The sequence below is a fragment of the Elaeis guineensis genome, chromosome 6 (genome assembly GCF_000442705.2).
Source record: "Elaeis guineensis isolate ETL-2024a chromosome 6, EG11, whole genome shotgun sequence".
Classification (NCBI taxonomy): domain Eukaryota; kingdom Viridiplantae; phylum Streptophyta; class Magnoliopsida; order Arecales; family Arecaceae; genus Elaeis; species Elaeis guineensis.
This window is the reverse complement of record NC_025998.2, coordinates 52623007-52641043: the sequence shown is the minus strand read 5'-3', so window position 1 is coordinate 52641043 and position 18037 is coordinate 52623007. Positions and strand designations below refer to the sequence as shown.

The window sequence follows — 18037 nt, the reverse complement described above, 5'->3', positions numbered from 1 at the left end:
GCAAGTTAAAAAAAATGGAGAGGGGGACATTGAGAAGACACAGGAGGCTCTCTCAGCCTCCCACCTCTATTATTAAAGGTGGGAACCGGCTCAAAATGTACTCAGAATGGTTGAATCAAGATGAACTACTCTATTCGAGCTCAAATTGAGTGGTTAGCTCGAATAGAGTGGTTCAGCCTATTTTTCAAGCTGACAGCTTCTGGATTTTATGAGAAATTTTATAATAGGAATGCAATCATGTGTAGGGCTTCTAGACTAGCTATTGAAAGGTACACATTCAGATGCTGAGAGCAGCAAAATGAAAAGACCTATGATACACCAAACCCAGTTCAGTCATTGATAGAGTGAATAGATCTGTCATTTCTTAAAATATCTTTTTTGATTCAAATCATGGTGTAATGTGTGTCCCTCCTTTGTTCTTGTCATTGGAATAGATGAAATAAATCAAAAAAAAAAATCTCTCGTCATTTGAGTGTCTAAAGACCTTGCAGTTGTCATTTTTATTTACCTTAATGATGCTATAAATTCAGTTTGACTTCCATCTCGGTTCTCTATCGGTTTGGTTTGGTATGCCTTGAACCGGGTGGTTTGGGGCAGTACGGCCAACCATGGTTAGACCAAAAATCAAGTGCAGGGAAGGACTTGATATCTCAATATCTTGCAGAAAATATGGCCCTAAATCAAACGGAATGGAGGAAAAGGATTCATGTAGCCAACCCTACTAGTTTGTGATTAAGGTCTAGTTGAGTTGAGTTTAGGATGCATTGAGTTTCTCCATGAAAACATGAATTTATAAAAGGGAACATAGTTATGAGGTAATGACAATACATTGGAGTTGTTATTATTTTGCAAATGTGCATCATGTATTTCATGCTTCTAGTAGTACCATGTCTTATAGGTGAAGAGATGTTTTAACCTTATATATTTAAAATTAGATCTCATAAGTTGCAAATTAATCACAATCTTTTTATTCCTTTCAATTATACTTGTTTGTAACTTTATGTGCAAATAAGATACAAACCAAGCATTATATAATTCTGTGTGGTCAACAACTCAATCTAGATGTTTCTATATGCTTGTACAATTTAACAAGCATTTAATACATCTCTGTTGGGGCAAACTTTTAACCATAATCACTTTTGGTGAATTTTAGTGACTTAATTATAGTGGTTTTTTTGGTCAACTTGTGGGGCAAGGCTGATAAAGTTTCACTATGCTCCTTTGAATGACATTGGATTTGAGTTGAACCATTAAGTTCTATTAAATTTGGTTTCATGTTTTGGCTAACCTTTAGTTGTCTTTTTCTGATTCATCTTCTGTCCATGCGCTGCAAATGAATGTCATTGACAGGCCAGAATAACATAGCAACAAAGTGCAAAACATTATTTAAATATTGTGTAATTTCTATGATCTGGATGCTGTTCAGAAGTCAATCTTTTTTGACCATGTGAGATTTTATTGCTTTTCTCCGGCTTCATCATCCTATCATGAAATGTGCATGTATTCATCTGGACAAACCCTAGCTAGAAAGGAAGTTACTGCAGGTGAATTTTTATTGTTTACACTTTTGGAGCAAGGTTCAAAAACAAAATGTAAGATAACAGATAAAAATAATATAATATAAAATGCTAACCAAAATATGTGATGCTTCATGACAGTATCTACTCATTGAATCTAATTGTTTAGCTGTTTATTGGTCGGTTCTTCCATTTAAAGCTGGTTAGGTGCAGATATTCTGACTCATTTCTTTAGATTTGCAGAGTCTCTGGTGTAATATCACACAAAACAAAGACTCGAATAAAGATAGTCCATTAGGGAGTTGCTTAAGGTCTCAGATTTGTACATCATCCTAAAGGCAATCAAATTATCACAAAACAATGAAGATCAATTAGCAAAAAGTCCCATAATGACAGTAAATCATAATAGCCTTCATATGTTGAAAGCTAACAAATATCCACACAAATTACAGAGCTCATGCACACTTCCAGAGGACAAATACTCTGCATTAATGTGCATTGGTATTGTGCTTTGCAGGATTGTTGAAGGAAGTGATGATGGAGGCTCTAGTTGGAGCATCTTAGACAAACGGAGCTCTCAGACATTTGAAAAGCGTTTCCAGCGCAAAACATTTAGGGTAGGCACAAGGCGCACGTGTAATGCATTCAGGTAAAATCGATCGGCATAATGTTCTTTTAATAATACATATTTCAGATTAATTTATATCAAACATTGGATTGCCAGATTCCATTTTCTGGTGGTCAAAGATCCTGAAGCAACTTCAAGGTTTCAGATAGGTAGCATCGACCTGTATGGAAAATCCAGTTAGTTTTCCTTAATTCTACACATGAATATTCAAGTGCATGCAGCTCTGGTTGGCTTGTAAAGCTCGTTGGAACTGGATGTCAGAATAAGTCAACCCACCGCTGAGTTTGGGTGCTGAACTTGCAGGTGTAATTTAAAGATGCTATCCCTCTTTCACCTGTATGATTCCGGTTAATAACATTTTTATGAATGATTTCTTTAAAGCCTCAACTAACTCGCAGATAATATTATTTGGTGATTGAAATTCCATTGTCATTTCAAGTATTTTGATATCTTGCTGATTCGGTGGTGCTATTTGCATGTTCTTTTCCTTAAGAATTCTACTGGTTCCACCATCCCTCATGTCATACGTACACACACATGCACTCTGAGATTGTTTTCTTTCATAATTTGGTTTTCCGACCTGTGTGTGTGTGTGTTGCTGCGTGCCCGCATCCATAGACATTATTGTGGCCATCTAGCACTCTGTAGATTTTGATGAGATGACTATATTGCTTTGCTACCAATCGTATCACATTTCTTTGCTTGATCATTGCAATTAGGTCAGATAAACTATATGCATGACGGAGACAGGATAAAAGTAATTTTTTCAGAGATAAAGGTATCTGATGTTTTGGTATGCAAGGATCCATTTGAAACATCCCTGGGGTCCTTCAAGTTCACACCACAAGACACCAAGTCAGGACCCAGTGTATGGTCTTACCGCTGCAAAACAGCTGCATTGAACTGGCTTTTATCAAATGCTGCGTTTACGATGCATTTCTCTCAGAGCTTTCCGATGTTGCTCCTGGTTCTGCAATTTTATAAATCTTGTCGGTCAGCATGCATGGTGGCGAGCCAACTTCAACATGATGAGCTGTTCATTAAAATTAATACTGATCCTACAAGTTTAATTGATCCCGTCAATCAAAATGGTGGTACCATGACTTGATCTTCATCATCAGCTTTGTGTTTTTTATTATGTTTAAGTTTTCCTTTTCTTTGTTTCAGCCTGTGAGCCCTATAAATCAGTGAACAGCCAACGGATCCAAGTTATAACATCATATTTGGGTGGGGGGTGTTGGGCGAGTTGGATTTTGAAATAGAGATTGGGTGTTCGATTTTGAAATAGGAATGGGAACGAGTGGCTCCTATTCTTGCTATTTGTTTAGGGAGAGTCTTATTTCTATTCTGATTCTGGAGGAGAATGAACATCCCTCAAATTTTTAAAAATTGTTCCTACTTTCTTCTAGTACTTAAATCCAACTCCGACATTGATTTCGATCATGGATCAAGCGCGAGGGGGATATGGCCATTTGATTCTCATTTTAATCCCTTCTGATTCTAGCGATGAATCAATTGCACCTTAAAATGTTATGATAGTGGTTGTAGCAGTTCTGGTGCCCTGCAGTGCGCACGCATAAAGGTTTTTAAAATAACGGCTGTTGTCTAGCCATTATCCCATGTCCTGCTCTTATGTGATATATATAACGCTTACGTATAACATTTTCTCTGTTTTTTTCAAATAAAGTAATATTTCTGAATTCAAATCTTAGTGTCGGCTGGAAGAACAAGATTGTTTTTTTTATTAACAGTGATGTCATTACGTGGAGATGCTTGTTCTTCATTATTTCTTGTTATAAGCAGTAATGACAGCCATCAATTCATGAGCCATGACTGCAATTATATGACTGTCAAATAAAAATTCAGTTGAGGCCTGATGTGAATGAACAACAGCTGCTAATTCTCTTATGAGAGGAAATAAAATTTTGAACGAGTCCGATATTTGGGAATGTCGGTGCTGTCGAAACCTTGGCACCTTGAAAATTCCACTTAGCAAGAAGCACTGAAGATTCCACGCTTACCGAGAGGCAATCTGAAAGTGTCATCATTTCTTTCATGTGGAATGCAAGAGCTAGATAAATGGCTTTGGGAGGAAATCTCATAAGACAATTAGTTCATACAAATCTTGAAGCAGTCTAATGAGCAAATAAGTCGACCACATAAAATTTGTTACTGTACAGTTATATTCTTCTGTTCAACGTATCCGGGCTTGTTAAACTCTCATTGTTTAAGAGGGAGAATAGAAATAGTGTATTAACTTATCGTACATTTATCCACTTGCACAAGTAATATCGAAGCACAGCATTTTATTTTTGATGGCCCAGGAAGATCTCCACTAACTGATGTTACTCTTGAACTGTCGAACTATATATTCCAAGTAGCACCAGCGTAACCTATCCTTGGATGAATAGATGTATTTGTCCGGCCTTGGGACAAACTCCCCTCTCCTCATATTCAAGCCTACCAGTACGTGAAGGATTTTGCAAGCGCCATGCAACGCATGCGACGATGGCTGTGGTTTGGATCTAATTATCCATTCTAGTGCATTCCCAAACAAGTCTTAGGAGTACTGGGAGCTCACATATAATCAGATTCATTATAATAATTCTAGTGCATTCGTTATAATCATATCACCAATCTTGATGCTTGTTCGACTTGTCGTGCTTTCGATCATACTTCTGGTCATGTTTGTGAAGCTGCCAATTGATATATCAAGCTGTATAATTCAGAAACATAAAGAAGTTTGTCAATAAAAATTGCTGAGAAAGTAGATCTGAAGAAATATGCTAACAAACAAGCGTGAGCGATAAAAGCCTTTAGGCTTGGAAGCTATCACCCGCGGCTGGGACCAGTGTGGCCACCTTAACTTGTATGCAGTGAAGACGAAAAGGATTATTTTATAAAAAGCTGCACACCTGCTTCACACAATTGATTACGAAATATGTCCACGCCCACCGCTGCTGCCTTTCGACGTGATTTGATTTCTTGGACCACTCAGCCAACGCACTGCAGTGCCACAGAGGAATAAAAAGGGAAAGCAAAAGAAGACACGGATGAGAAAAGTAAAAGAAAAGGGAACACCCAATCATCCGTCACAACGTTGACACCAAGAAATAGACAATGACAAGCAACCGTTGAGTGAAGGAAAGAGATGCAACCACGAATGAGATTATTTGATTTGTTTTCAAGACCATCGCAATGAGAAAAAGAAATAAGAAAAGTGGGCTCCGCGAGAGGAAAACCCACTTCACCGGGCCTAAACCACTAGAATTTGTATGCGATTGAGAGTTGCTGCCCTGCCTGCACTCTGAACTTGGATGCAAGAAATCGTGTGGTGGGGTAACCTCGACAGTACATTATTAGATCCTCCTCAAGAAAGTCATATCATTCCTCATTTGATCTCTCTCTCTCTCTCTCTCTTGTTTGTTTTGTTTGTATATGTATGCATGAATGCCATGAGAACATTACTCCCTTTTCTACACCCTGTGGTCTTCATACATGTGTTGATGAAGTATTGAGTTTTCTTTCTTTTTCAGTATTGTAAAGCAAATATGGCTGAACTCAAGAAGAGCAGGAAAAAATAATATCCATAATGAGAACGCTAATGCATGTATGCGTACGTACAAGCCATTTAAGTGCATATATATATATATATATATATCAGCAACTAGCTAGAATTACTGGTGTAAAATACTTGTTTGGAACTTTAGTCACCACCACTGAAGCGATTCTCATAATTTGCATTCCTCATCGTTTACTTGTTTTGCCAGCTGGATTTGATGTAACTTAGAATTGGGACTACTAGAAGTCTGTTGAATTTGAGTCTGTATTGGGTGCTCATGCATATGCTTGCACTCATTAAGAAGACTTCAAGTAAGCAAATCACTTTTCAATTGGTTATGAACGATCGATTTATACCAACCATACTTGATCACATAAACCAACTACTAGCATAATCGAGCTGACTGGCTCGTAGATACGGTCTTCCACCGACACAACTGCTCACTCATCTACCCAAGCTGACATTGATCGATTCCAACACAAGATTTGTATGAATTATCCTTCTTATATTTCAAGAATGCTGCTTCCTGAAGGATCTCTCTTTTTTTTCTTTGTACTTATTATTATAATAGGATGTGTTGAATAAGAAATTTGGGCAATCAAGTCACAGGTAATGGCAAAGGAAAGGCCCTGGATGCAACACAAGTGAGCATTCATGAGGGCCGGGTCCTCCATGAGTAAAAACCAAGCAATTTCCCAAGTTTCTTCCTTTTTCTCTCATGGACGTGGTCCATGCCCATCTAACCACCATGTATAACATGCTCATGTCCGTCCATGCATGGTGACCTTTGTCAGCATACTTGGTGTGGGGGTTAGATCTATATTTAGTGTAGGAGTGCAAAAAGAGGGGCAGTTCCAGTCCTGGCAATGGGTCACCACTGCTGCAGCAAGCAGAAGGTCAAGAGAGGCCTGTGGTCTCCTGAGGAAGATGAGAAACTCGTCAAATACATCACTACCCATGGCCATGGCTGCTGGAGCTCTGTCCCAAAACAAGCAGGTCTCTCTCTCTCTCTCTCTCTCTCTCTCTCTCTATCTCTCTCTCTCACACATAGTCTCCTTGATTTGGGATTTCAGGCCTGCAGAGGTGTGGAAAGAGCTGCAGGCTGAGGTGGATCAATTACCTGAGACCTGACCTCAAGAGGGGGTCCTTCTCAGCACAAGAAGAAAGGATCATCATAGATGTGCACAGGATTCTAGGCAACAGGTCCAACAATACCCTAACCTTGCAGAAGAACCTGCATGCATGTTCATAGCCAAACACCATGGACTTTTTTTAGTTCTATTTTTTCCTTGCCAAATCTCATTTCAAATTGCGTGTCTACCCTCCTTCATGAGTACTTTGTGTGCCTTGATCCATTCAGGTGGGCTCAGATAGCGAAGCATCTTCCTGGGAGGACAGACAATGAGGTGAAGAACTTCTGGAATTCATGCATAAAGAAGAAACTGATTGCCCAGGGTTTGGATCCCAAGACCCACAACCTAATCCCCACTGCTCGCCCTAATAATAGCATCAATTCAGCGAACATCTCTCAGTTCCACCACCCCCACTCATCAACCACACCCTTCACTATCAGTTCCCCCAATAAGAGCTTTGAGACAGCAACCCCAATGGACATGAACCCTCCTTTGGTCACAGTACCTCCCCCACCCACTCTTCCCTTGCATGAGACAATACCTATCTCCACCTTCCAATACCAAGATGCCAACGTCTTGATGAGCTTCAAAGATCAAAATTGCCACACTTCAATAGACTTCACCCATGGTTCTTCTTCTTTAGATCAGACAAACATGTCCTCTTCTTCATTCCATCAGCCTGGATTTATGGATGATTGCATGTGGGCTAGTACTGTTGAGCCACTGGAAGCCCCAAGGCAAAATGAGGTAGAATTCCAACAAGGGCAAGGCCAAGCGCAACCACTGGCGTGCAAGATGGACTTCGATGGGCCCAATGAGGAGAAGGGGCTAGAGATGGAGAGCTCCTACAACAGTTCCACCTTCGATATCGAGCTCATGGAATCTGCACTAATGCCTTCTGGAATCTTTTGCGGTGGGAGCTCAATTGAGCAACTGCAGTGGGATTGCTAGGTCTCCTCTCTCTTCTACTTTTTCTTTTTTTAATTTTAGCTGCAAGACAGGCAGGATGAGGCAGTTTGAGCCAGAAATAACAATTGGAGAGGTGATCAGGAAGTGCATTCCATTGCAAAGCATCTTTTGAAGTTGCCTGATGTCCCCCCTAAATGTTCATGAGTAGTACTTTCCATGGACTTGATCAATTCCAAGTTCTCACATTAATTTTCTTCCATTCCATGCATTAATGTTATTGATGAAAGTTCAGCTTGTTACTTTTTATTTCTTGTCTGTGTTATCCGCTTGTCTCTGCATGCATGTCGTTCCAAATTTCTTCAACTAAACAACAGACCTTTTGTACGGGCACAGAACATTCATGGCATCAAAGTAGCATTGCAGATACTATTCTTTTTCCTCTTCCTCAAGGTATATTGCTTATCTTTCGAGCTGGAAGAACAAATTCTTGGCTGAGAGCTTTTTCTCAATGATAATAATAACAAATTTAGAAGCATTACTCTTCTCACTAAAAGGTCATAACTGTTAACCAGTCTATTTACTTAACATGGACAATATAGCCACGGAGAGAAGGTATTTAAAGAAGTAAATGTTAAAACGAGACGTGCATATCATTCTTTTTTACAGTATAATTTGACATAGGCATTTTCTTGTTCAAGGCATGTTTGGTTGAATATAAGTTTGAAAGCTTTTGAAATGACTTCAAGGAAGTGCATTCTTGAAAGCTGAGTTTAAGTTGTGTTTATTTTCCAACAGAAGGCAACAGCTGAACGGTTTTTTGACTCTCCCTATTGCTAATACGTGTAGAGTTTTCCCTCAGACACAAAATAATTCCTTCTACTATTTTTTCCCCTTCTTGTTCGCAAATTCTTCATTTTAATGAAATAGTATATCATGGTAGACAAAAAGGCATTAACTATGCCATCATGTTTAAGATTTATTAGGTCGTCATATATTTTTTTTTGTCTTCTAGATAATATGATTTCCTTAATTTAAGTGTCACCTATACGAAGGCTTCCTATACCAATAAATAGCTAGATAGGAAATCTCTGTCTAACAGTCTTTTATTGTTGACCAGAAAAAACAAAAAAAAGATAATCATACAATTTCATGTAAAGTTCTTATTACTTTCAAATTACTGCTCCTCATTTAGAGTTCTCAGCAAGTCTATCTATTTGTTTAAAAGATTTAGTATAATTTACTCAAATGATGCATGCTAACAATTATTTGACCAGCACGATGAGTAACCTTCCTTGGGTTATGCTCTCATTTATTCTTCCCAACTACATAAAGTTGCAGTCTCTCTTATGCTATGTCCACTTTATCAAATAATATTTCTTTCACTGTCAGCTAGAGGTAATGATTCAGAACTGTGAGAAAATTTTTATTGAAAATTCAATAAAAGTTATGGAAGAACTCAGAAGACTAACAATTAGAAGAATAGCAATAAAGAGGGCAAGTTTTGAAATATTTAACTATTTATTAACATGACGACAAGCATGAGAAATGTGAGCACAACAAACTATAGCAAAAATAATTAATATCGCCATAGTCCACAATTAGCCTCATTATAATCTCAATAAAAGATTTTATTAAAATGGTCACCATAATTATTAGATGCATCATAAAATTCATGAATAGTTGAATAAACCTTGGTCAAATCACTTATCAAAAAAGTGAGAATCATTTTGCTAAGGAAGCAATCAAGAGTGATTCAAGATATTCTCAATAATTTAACATCTTGTAGTTAATCTTCCAGATGGCCAAGTCTATCTTCTTATTTTATCATTTTCATGTAAAAATACAATAGTTTATATATATATATATATAAGGCTAAATATATGTGTCAAATGTTTTGTCCTTAATGAGAATTCTCACATTCTGTCTTGCAATTATAATTTATTTCTTCTAAGTATAGGTCTCAATTTATTTTAGAGATCTTTATTGACCTTCTATTTGGTATGAAGGATGGATAGGAAAAGAATGATAGATGAGGAAGAGGATAGATGGGTCCTTCATCTATCTTCCTGTATATTTGGTGAAACATAACAAGATGGATGGAAATGATCTATTCTTCAGTTTTGTATATGAGAAAGAAAAGTAGGATAGGTGGTATTTATATTATAGTTTACTATACTATCCTTTGATGGAAGTATTATTATTATCAATTTATAATACTTATTTATACTAAAAAAATAGAGCACTATATAAACATATAATTTTTATAACTTATACATATTTAATTTTAATTTAATAAATTAATTATATATGAATTTATTTTCTTATATATTAATTATATAAATAACTATTTAACTTATAATTTAATTTAATAGTAAATTAATTATATATAAATATTTAACTAAAAATAGTGAATATAGATAGAAAAATAGAAGATAATTCTACTTGTTTACTTATAATTTTAGAAATTATGCACTAAATTTAAAATGATTAGTAATAAAATTTAATACTATAAGTTTATAGTATAGATAAAATAAAAGATATATAAATAAAATAAATAAAAAATATAAAAATTTTATGATTTTGTCAAAAAATTAATTGGGATAATTTTATCAACATAGAAACCCATCCCTCGCATGATCTTTCCATCATTTCTTGCATCTTCTAAATATCAGATGATGCAAATTAGTGAACTCGAGTGAATGGGCAATCTCTCCTTTCATTCGTCCTTTTAAAGATTTTTTTGAATCAAATAGTGGATGAGGACCATCTAACCTCTCTCTTATGACCTCAATGAAATACAGGGTTAGTTACAAAAAGATTATAAGGTTTACAAGTTGCACATCAAAGCAATATTAGTGCTTATTTGAAAAGATTAAATAATCCATCAAAGTTAACAAGAAAATTGTTCTTTCACTCAAAGTAGTATGAGATATTAGAGCCACACGTGAATTGTATGAGTATCACATAGAAATGTAGATTAGAGTTTATCAAAAGCTAGTAGTTTTAGCTAGCCTATTATGTTCAACAACAATGAACATCCTGATATTTAATAACAAGGCAACTATTAAAAGTATAGGAAAGAAAAGCTCTTCCAATTTCTTCTTGCTTTTGAAAACTTGGAGAATTCCTCAAACTTGCAATATTAGTCATAACAAACCTTCTCAAGCCAACTAAAGAAAACTTTTAAAGCCCTCGTTTATGATATCGATCATAGACATTTAAAAGTTGAATGCCATCACGGTGCCTCCTTTTGTTTCTTTTTGGCTTTTCTCACATGCAAAATAAAACTCCAGCAAGCAAATTAAAGAATATTGTTTACACTATTCTCTACACATGGAGAGCAAACACTCCTGGGCATCCTCAAAACAAGGCAGGCTTCTCAAGCATTAGAATGTATTACTTGTCTCCAAAATGGCCACAATCTCACCCTAATTTTCCGGCCTAACCAGGAACAAACCAGAGATGCAAGTCAAACTAACATAACCTCCATTTTTTGCCTTAATTAGAACAGGCTGCAAAAGAAATTTCCAAAGATGTGGCTAGACCACTCCAAGTTTCATGTGGTACCACCAATGATCAAATTCCAAGTTCTGACAAACAAATGGATGGCTATTTTGTGGCCGCTGACCAGGTGCAGCAAGGTTGCAAGTAGGTTTTGTTGGACCCCAGACCAATACTCATAGCAAGGTGTATAAGTCTGGCCACCTTTATACATGATAAAGGCCTCCCTCCTTCGCCCTCCTCCTCGTCCCTCACCTCCATGCACACCTCCTCATATTCGGCCTCTTCGCCGACGTCCATGTCGCCTCCGCCCTCCTCGATAACCACGCGTTATCGTCCTTCTCCGAAGCCACACTTCTGTTCGACGAAATTCCGAAACGGAACGTCGTCACTGCCAACAACTGCTGACCTGCTGCTCGAGGCACGTTCGCCTTAGCGATGCCCGTACACTATTTAACAATATGCCGGAGAAGCATATCGTCTCCTGGTCTGCCATGATCGTCAGCCAATACGAGAAGAAGGCACTGCATGGATTGAGGTGGGAGAAAAAAGAGGATGAGATGGAACTAATAACGAGGAGGCTTAATTTTGGTCGATTCAAGATTTGCTAGTGAAATAAAAAGATACTTCTATTGAGCTTTTTTGGAAAGTTTATGGTGCTGCTGGTTGATGGATTCGATTTGGAAGGAAGACCAGAAACTAGCTGGATGAGGAGAAGGCATTGTGTGGAATGAGATGCTATAGAGAATTGCGAAGATAAGCAAATATTGCTGAAGAGTAAAGACACCCATTGTTGTGAATGAAGTCATGACGTATTTCTATTTGGGATTTTGGTTACTGCTCAACAATTGAATTCTGGAATTCTACTTACTTTTCTGTTGTTATCATTATGGTGTAGAGCCGTAGCACATTCGCTAACGAGTGCTCCCTAATACCATATAACTGTTGGACTTGAGAAAAAAACAACATAATCTGTCGGTTGAGAAACCTGCATGTTACCTCGAAAGAGGAGGGATATCATGCACAGAAAAAGTTCAATTCAGATGCGAGGGGAAAATTGTATCTAAAAGAGAGAAAATATTTGCATATCTCGATGTCCTCTTTTAGAGATTTCTGTCAAGAAAACCTTAACGTATGGTATCCTCTACGCACTAAGTATCTAAGCAAGATAAAAAGTGCAATGGATGGTAATCTAATGGAGGAAGAAATTGAAGGATGCAAGAAAGAGTACTAGTAGTATAACACTCACGTTAAAAGCTTTATAAACTTTCAGGAAAATACATTAATAATAAAATTTGTACAAAATGATAAAAACGAGCAACATTTAATTTTAAGTTTGGACCGTGAATACTCGGTCCATGGAACCCAAACATGCTCACATGCGACAGTCGCTGCGATTAAACTTTTCATCAGAACGATTCAGTAGGATTCAAGAAAATAATATTTGTCAATGCATGGTTAAAGCGGTTTTGATCCTCTAAACTGAGCGACCGAGCAACATTTTAGACCATCCTTTTAATTAGCCTTCCAAAAGTGAAAAAAATCGATTCACCTACCCTTTGAGATAGAGATCAGTGTGTTTCGATCCAAGCTGATATTGGACGTGCTGGTGAGCGAGAAGTTTTCCGTGGGCTGGATGTGACAGCTAGAGCTAGACGACCTACCAAGATAGAAATAGTCAGAGATGTATGTTGGCAAGAAAATATTGATGTCTCCTTCACCAAACTGGTTCTTCTACTAAATACTGGAGTCAGGTATTTCATGCTCACGACAAAGCTCTTCTAAATGTAGGCCAGCAGTAGACATCATACGTAAATCTTTAGTTGCAAACAAATTCGATGCAGAGGACTTTGTCGATCGATGCTGAAGGTCTAAGGAAGACTCGTATTCATCAAAGATTCCAAGCTTCATCAACCTGACAGCATTGGGTCAAAGATGCTTACGTGAAGATGATGCTGACAGTTACTTAATACCTTGAACAATGCCGTTCACCAGCACGAGGAGAAGAAACCAAACTATAGCTCTTGTAATTAGAATTTTAAGAAAGGAGTGCAGAGATGACAAGCTATTGTGTTGGTTCAAAGAAAAGAAGGGAGTGCAATTAAAAAAAAAAAAAAAAAAAAGTTAGATAAGACACTCCCAGGAAGCTTTCTTAAAATAGTAATTTTTCTTTCTTACGGACACAAAAGAAGTCTTGAAAATCCTATCCCAGGATACAATATCCAACACAAAGGTCAATAAAGTGTAGAAGGAAAGTTCGAGAAAATGAAGGTTATAAAATATAAAATCAGAATAAGGGAGCAGGTTGTATGTTGTTTCTCACGTTCCGTTAGATTTATGAAGGGTCCAAAAGTTACATACTTCTAAAGCGAGGCGACTCCCTGGAGTCCAAACATGATCATATACGTATCTTTTTAGAAATGATACAACTTTGCATATTTTTTTTTTCTTTAATGTTAGTAGATGTTTTCCAATGGCTAACAACTACATAAGAGATGAAAATCTTTTAAAATTTTAAATAATACACTTGTTAGTAGAAGTAAATACTTACTGGAGTTGGTTTTTCTTTTGTTAGCGAATATGATCGTAGGACAATTTCCAACTATTTCCTAATAATAAATTACTAGTACGAGAAAGACGAGGAGAAAACAAGCTTGGGTTTAGCAGAGCAGAGCCCTTAGGTGGAACACCCATGAACATAAGGGTTGAACAAAATTTTTAAGTTTTGAAAAACTAAGAGGTTTAAAACTTGATCTTAATTAATCAGTTCATATTATGTATTGGGTTTTTGTTACTAAGGCAACACATTATAGGCTATACATTTTATTGACCCAAGAATTGATTTTGATAAAGCTAAAATATTTGAGTACAATTAGTATTAATGCAAGCTTGAGAGTATAGTTGTGGAGATTCTTTTAACATTCAAAGGTAGCATATAAAATTTAGGAGGAGGAAGAAGTTTCTCAAAACTTTTAATAAAAGATGGAAGGGAAGAGTTGATCTCCAGACATCAAGAGTCGACTCTGGCACACCTAAAAGAGGCTGACACCTTTCATTAGTCAATTCTAGCAAACCTCAAGTTGGCCCCAGAACAATCTAAAAGTGCAAGACAAAGAACTGTAAAATTGGGACTGTCCAAGAGTTGACCCCGGCACATCTCAAGTCTAACCAACTGAGCAGGAGCTGATCCCAGTAGGATACAAGTCGACCCCATACTGGTCTCAAAATAAAAATAGAGAGTAATAAAAATGATTTGTTCTCAAGTCGATCTCAGTAAGACATGAATCAACATTAGATTAGTCTCAGGATGAAAAAAAGAGAATGATGAAAAACTATTTGCTTTTGAGTTGACCCCAATTTTGAAAGATTCGACCCAAGTAGCAGCCAAGTCAATCCCTAAATTGCCATAGATAAAAGATAAAGGACCATCTTGAGATAAAGTATTTTACGAGTCGATCCTAGAATAAGTTGAGTTGACTCTTAATCACAATGAGTAAGCCCCTGAAGATCATGAGTCAACCCCTCTATATTTCACAGCCCAATAGCTAGCTTTTTATAGCATCTCCAACAGGCAAAAAAGGAACCCAATGACTAGTTTGAGCTATCCAATGATCATTTTATCTCTTTTAGCTATTATTAGACATATTTAAGCAAAGAATTTAATTAAGAAACACATGCAAGCAAAATGAAAAGCCAAGAAAGAAAGAGAACTTAAAAAAGCATTCAATTCCCACCTTCTAACATTTAATTCAATTGATGAGAGAACTTTGGTGCATTTATTGCGTAAACTACTAGCTGAGCAAATATTCAAAGTAATTCCTAAGCCTCTCTCAAGCAATTAAGGGAGAAGTCAAAGCTTTCAAGATACTTTATCAGTAACTTTGTTAGACTTCAAAGAGTTTTTGCTTTCGAACTTTATGTTGTTTCATTGTACTTCTTGTGTTGTAACAAGTTTCTTGGAGATTGAAATTTGAGGATTAAGGCTAGTCCAAACCTATAATTGGACAGTTGTATTGTAACTAAATGTTGGGGGACTTAATTAGTAAGGTTGTGATTGGTGAGTCTAAATAAAACTAACTGAGTTTAATTGTGAGCACGATTAAAACAATCAGACTGTAATCAAGGAGTGATTATAGTTTAAATTTTCAAGTAGGAGATCTTGAGGAGTGGATGTAGGTACTAAATTTAGCATCAAACCACTATAAATTTATTATTTTTATAATTATGTGATTGATTTTCATTTATTTTCAATTGTTACTTTTATTTCTCTCTTGGTACATCACAAACACACTCATACCTTATAATAAGAGCACATATTTTATTTAAATTTTTAAAGAATCTAATTCACCCACCTCTTGGGTTGCTATCTTTGGGCAATAAATAGTATTAGAGAAAGATGCTTAGTCCATTTAATCTAACAATTAAGAATTAAAGATCATAACAATTTTGATTGGATCTTCTCTTGCCGAAGACCAATCTACTTATAAACCATCTCTTTTTAGTGGTACTAATTATATGTATTGAAAAATATGAATGAAGATATTTATTCAAGTACTTGATTATGATATATGGAGTATCATAATTAATGATCTCCACACATCCACTATTTTTATTGATAATAAGCCTTCTCCCAAGCTAGAAAAGGATTGAGATAAGCTTAATAAAAGAATGGTTTAGCTAAATGTTATGATCATAAGTATTTTGTATTATTTACTTAATATAGATGAATTTAATAGAACATCTATTTATATTTCTACTAAAGAGATTTGGGATAGATTAAAGGTTACCTATGAGGACACTAATCTATTAAAAAAAATTAAAAATTAATATGCTTGTATATTGATATGAAGCATTTAAAATGGAACCCCATGAACCAATAATGAAATGTGTATTAAATTTATTGATATTATTAATAGCTCAAAAAGTCTTGGCAAGTCCTATATTGAAAGTGAACTTATGCGAACAATTCTTAAGTCTCTGTTGAAAGTTGGAAAGTTAAGATGATAGCCATTGAAAAAGCTGAAGACTTAAACAAGTTGCCCTTAGAAGAGCTCATTGGCTTATTTATGACTCATGAGTAGAGCATGCATCAAAATAGGGAAGAAGAATGAAAGAAAAAGAAGATCATAGATCTCAAAATAATGGCAAAAGAGGACAATGAAAGCGATGAGTCTAATGAGTTCGACAACGAGAATGAAATGGCCATAATTATGAAAAAGATTCATAAGGTTTATAAAAAAAGAGAGGCAAGGATTCAAGAAGAAGGGTATGATCAAGTGGGAAGCAAGCAAAGAGAAGGAAAGGGAGCAACCGATTGTTTGTTATGAATGTAAGAAGTCTAGATATTTCAAGACCAATTGCCTCCTACTCAAGAATGGCCCCAAGATATACAAAAAGAAAGCCATATAGCCACTTGGAGCGATAATGATGCTATAAGCTTAGAGGAAGAAGACGACGAGGAAGATGTGACCAACATATATTTCATGGCATATGAAGATGAGGTATATCTTGAAAACCAACCTGAGTTTATTTTTGAAGAACTACAAGATGCCTTTTACAAATTGATAAATGATTTGAAAAAGCTAGGGCATAAAAATAAAAGACATAAAAAAGAAAATCAATATCTTGCTTAAGAAAAAGAAATGTTTCAAATTGAAAGAATGCTTTGATTAAAGAAAATATTATGCTAAAAGAAGAAGTTGATCAATTAAAACCTATAATCGATAAATTTACTCAAAGTTCTGAAAAATTATAAATAATTTTAAAAAATTAAAAAGTCTTTTATGATAAAGCTGGAATAGGTTATAATTCCTTGAAAAAGCAAAAACTTTTGAAAAATATGTTGTAAATTCTATGTTTGAAAATTTTTAGTTACTTGTTTTAAATGCAATAATATAGGATATAAAGCTTTTGAATGTAATTTAAAGAAAATTAGAAAAATTAGTATAAAAAAATTTAATTTAAAAAAAAAACAAGCCCATAACCTCAAAAGACCCAAAAGAGCTTGTATACTTAAACTGTATGCTTAGCATCCCATGGTACAAAGAGAAGATGGCACTTAGATTATGGATGCTCGAGGCACATAATAGGGATGAATCATAATTCATCACCCTAGAGACTAAATATGGAGGAATAGTAACTTTGGAGACAATAGAAAAGAATAAATTATTAATCTCAATAATTTTCGATTCACTCCTTCCACTTATATTGAAAATATTTTGCTTATCAGTGATTTAAAGTATAATTTACTTGGTATTAGCTAATTATATGATAAAGGTTTTAAAGTTTGATTTAAATCATCTCATTGCATAGTAACTATCTCTATTAATAATGGCATCAAATTCACAGAACATAGACAAGAAAATATATATTTGATAGATTTTATTGATTTATTCAAGGATAACACGTAATATTTTATTATTATGAATGCATGCCAAAATCAGTAAAACTAGTTGGACTTGGCATCATAGATTAGGTCATGCAATCATAAATTTAATTACAAAATTAGATGAAAAAGGTTTAGTCAATAATTTTTCTAAAATCAATTTTGAAAAGAATAAAATTTATGGTACATGTAAATTAGAAAAGCAAACTAGATCTTTCTTTAAACTTAAAATTATTGTTTCAACTATTAGGTTATTAGAATTATTACAAATGGATTTGTTTGGGCTAGCTAGGACTACAATCCTAGATGGCAAGAAGTATATTTTTATAATTATTAATGACTTTTTAAGATTTATTTGAATTTTATTTTTTAAAGTTTTTTTAAGTATTTTTAAAACTCTTT

The 18037-nt window shown here is 35.4% G+C and overlaps 2 protein-coding genes across 3 annotated transcripts in view; both read left to right on the top strand.

The window, feature by feature from the left end:
• The window catches only part of LOC105046814 (peptide-N(4)-(N-acetyl-beta-glucosaminyl)asparagine amidase), a 37101-nt gene extending 34515 nt beyond the window's left edge, over positions 1–2586 (top strand). Inside the window, exons 15-16 of one of the 2 annotated variants that reach the window (XR_832340.4) lie at positions 2035–2166; positions 2242–2532. Coding sequence is in view for 1 of the 2 variants with exons in the window: in XM_010925538.4 (XP_010923840.1) it covers positions 2035–2166; positions 2242–2326 (217 nt within the window). In the remaining variant the exon portion in view is untranslated. Of the gene's footprint in view, positions 1–2034; positions 2167–2241 lie in introns of both variants that reach the window. The other variant, XM_010925538.4, reaches the window with a different exon arrangement.
• A 3736-nt stretch (positions 2587–6322) lies between these two features.
• Positions 6323–8017, top strand: LOC105046813 (uncharacterized). The gene is made up of 3 exons (XM_010925536.4): positions 6323–6703; positions 6781–6910; positions 7068–8017. Exons 1-3 carry the CDS (start codon positions 6574–6576, stop codon positions 7789–7791), a joined length of 984 nt encoding a protein of 327 aa, XP_010923838.1. The 5' UTR covers positions 6323–6573; the 3' UTR covers positions 7792–8017.
• Positions 8018–18037: the final 10020 nt, after the last annotated feature.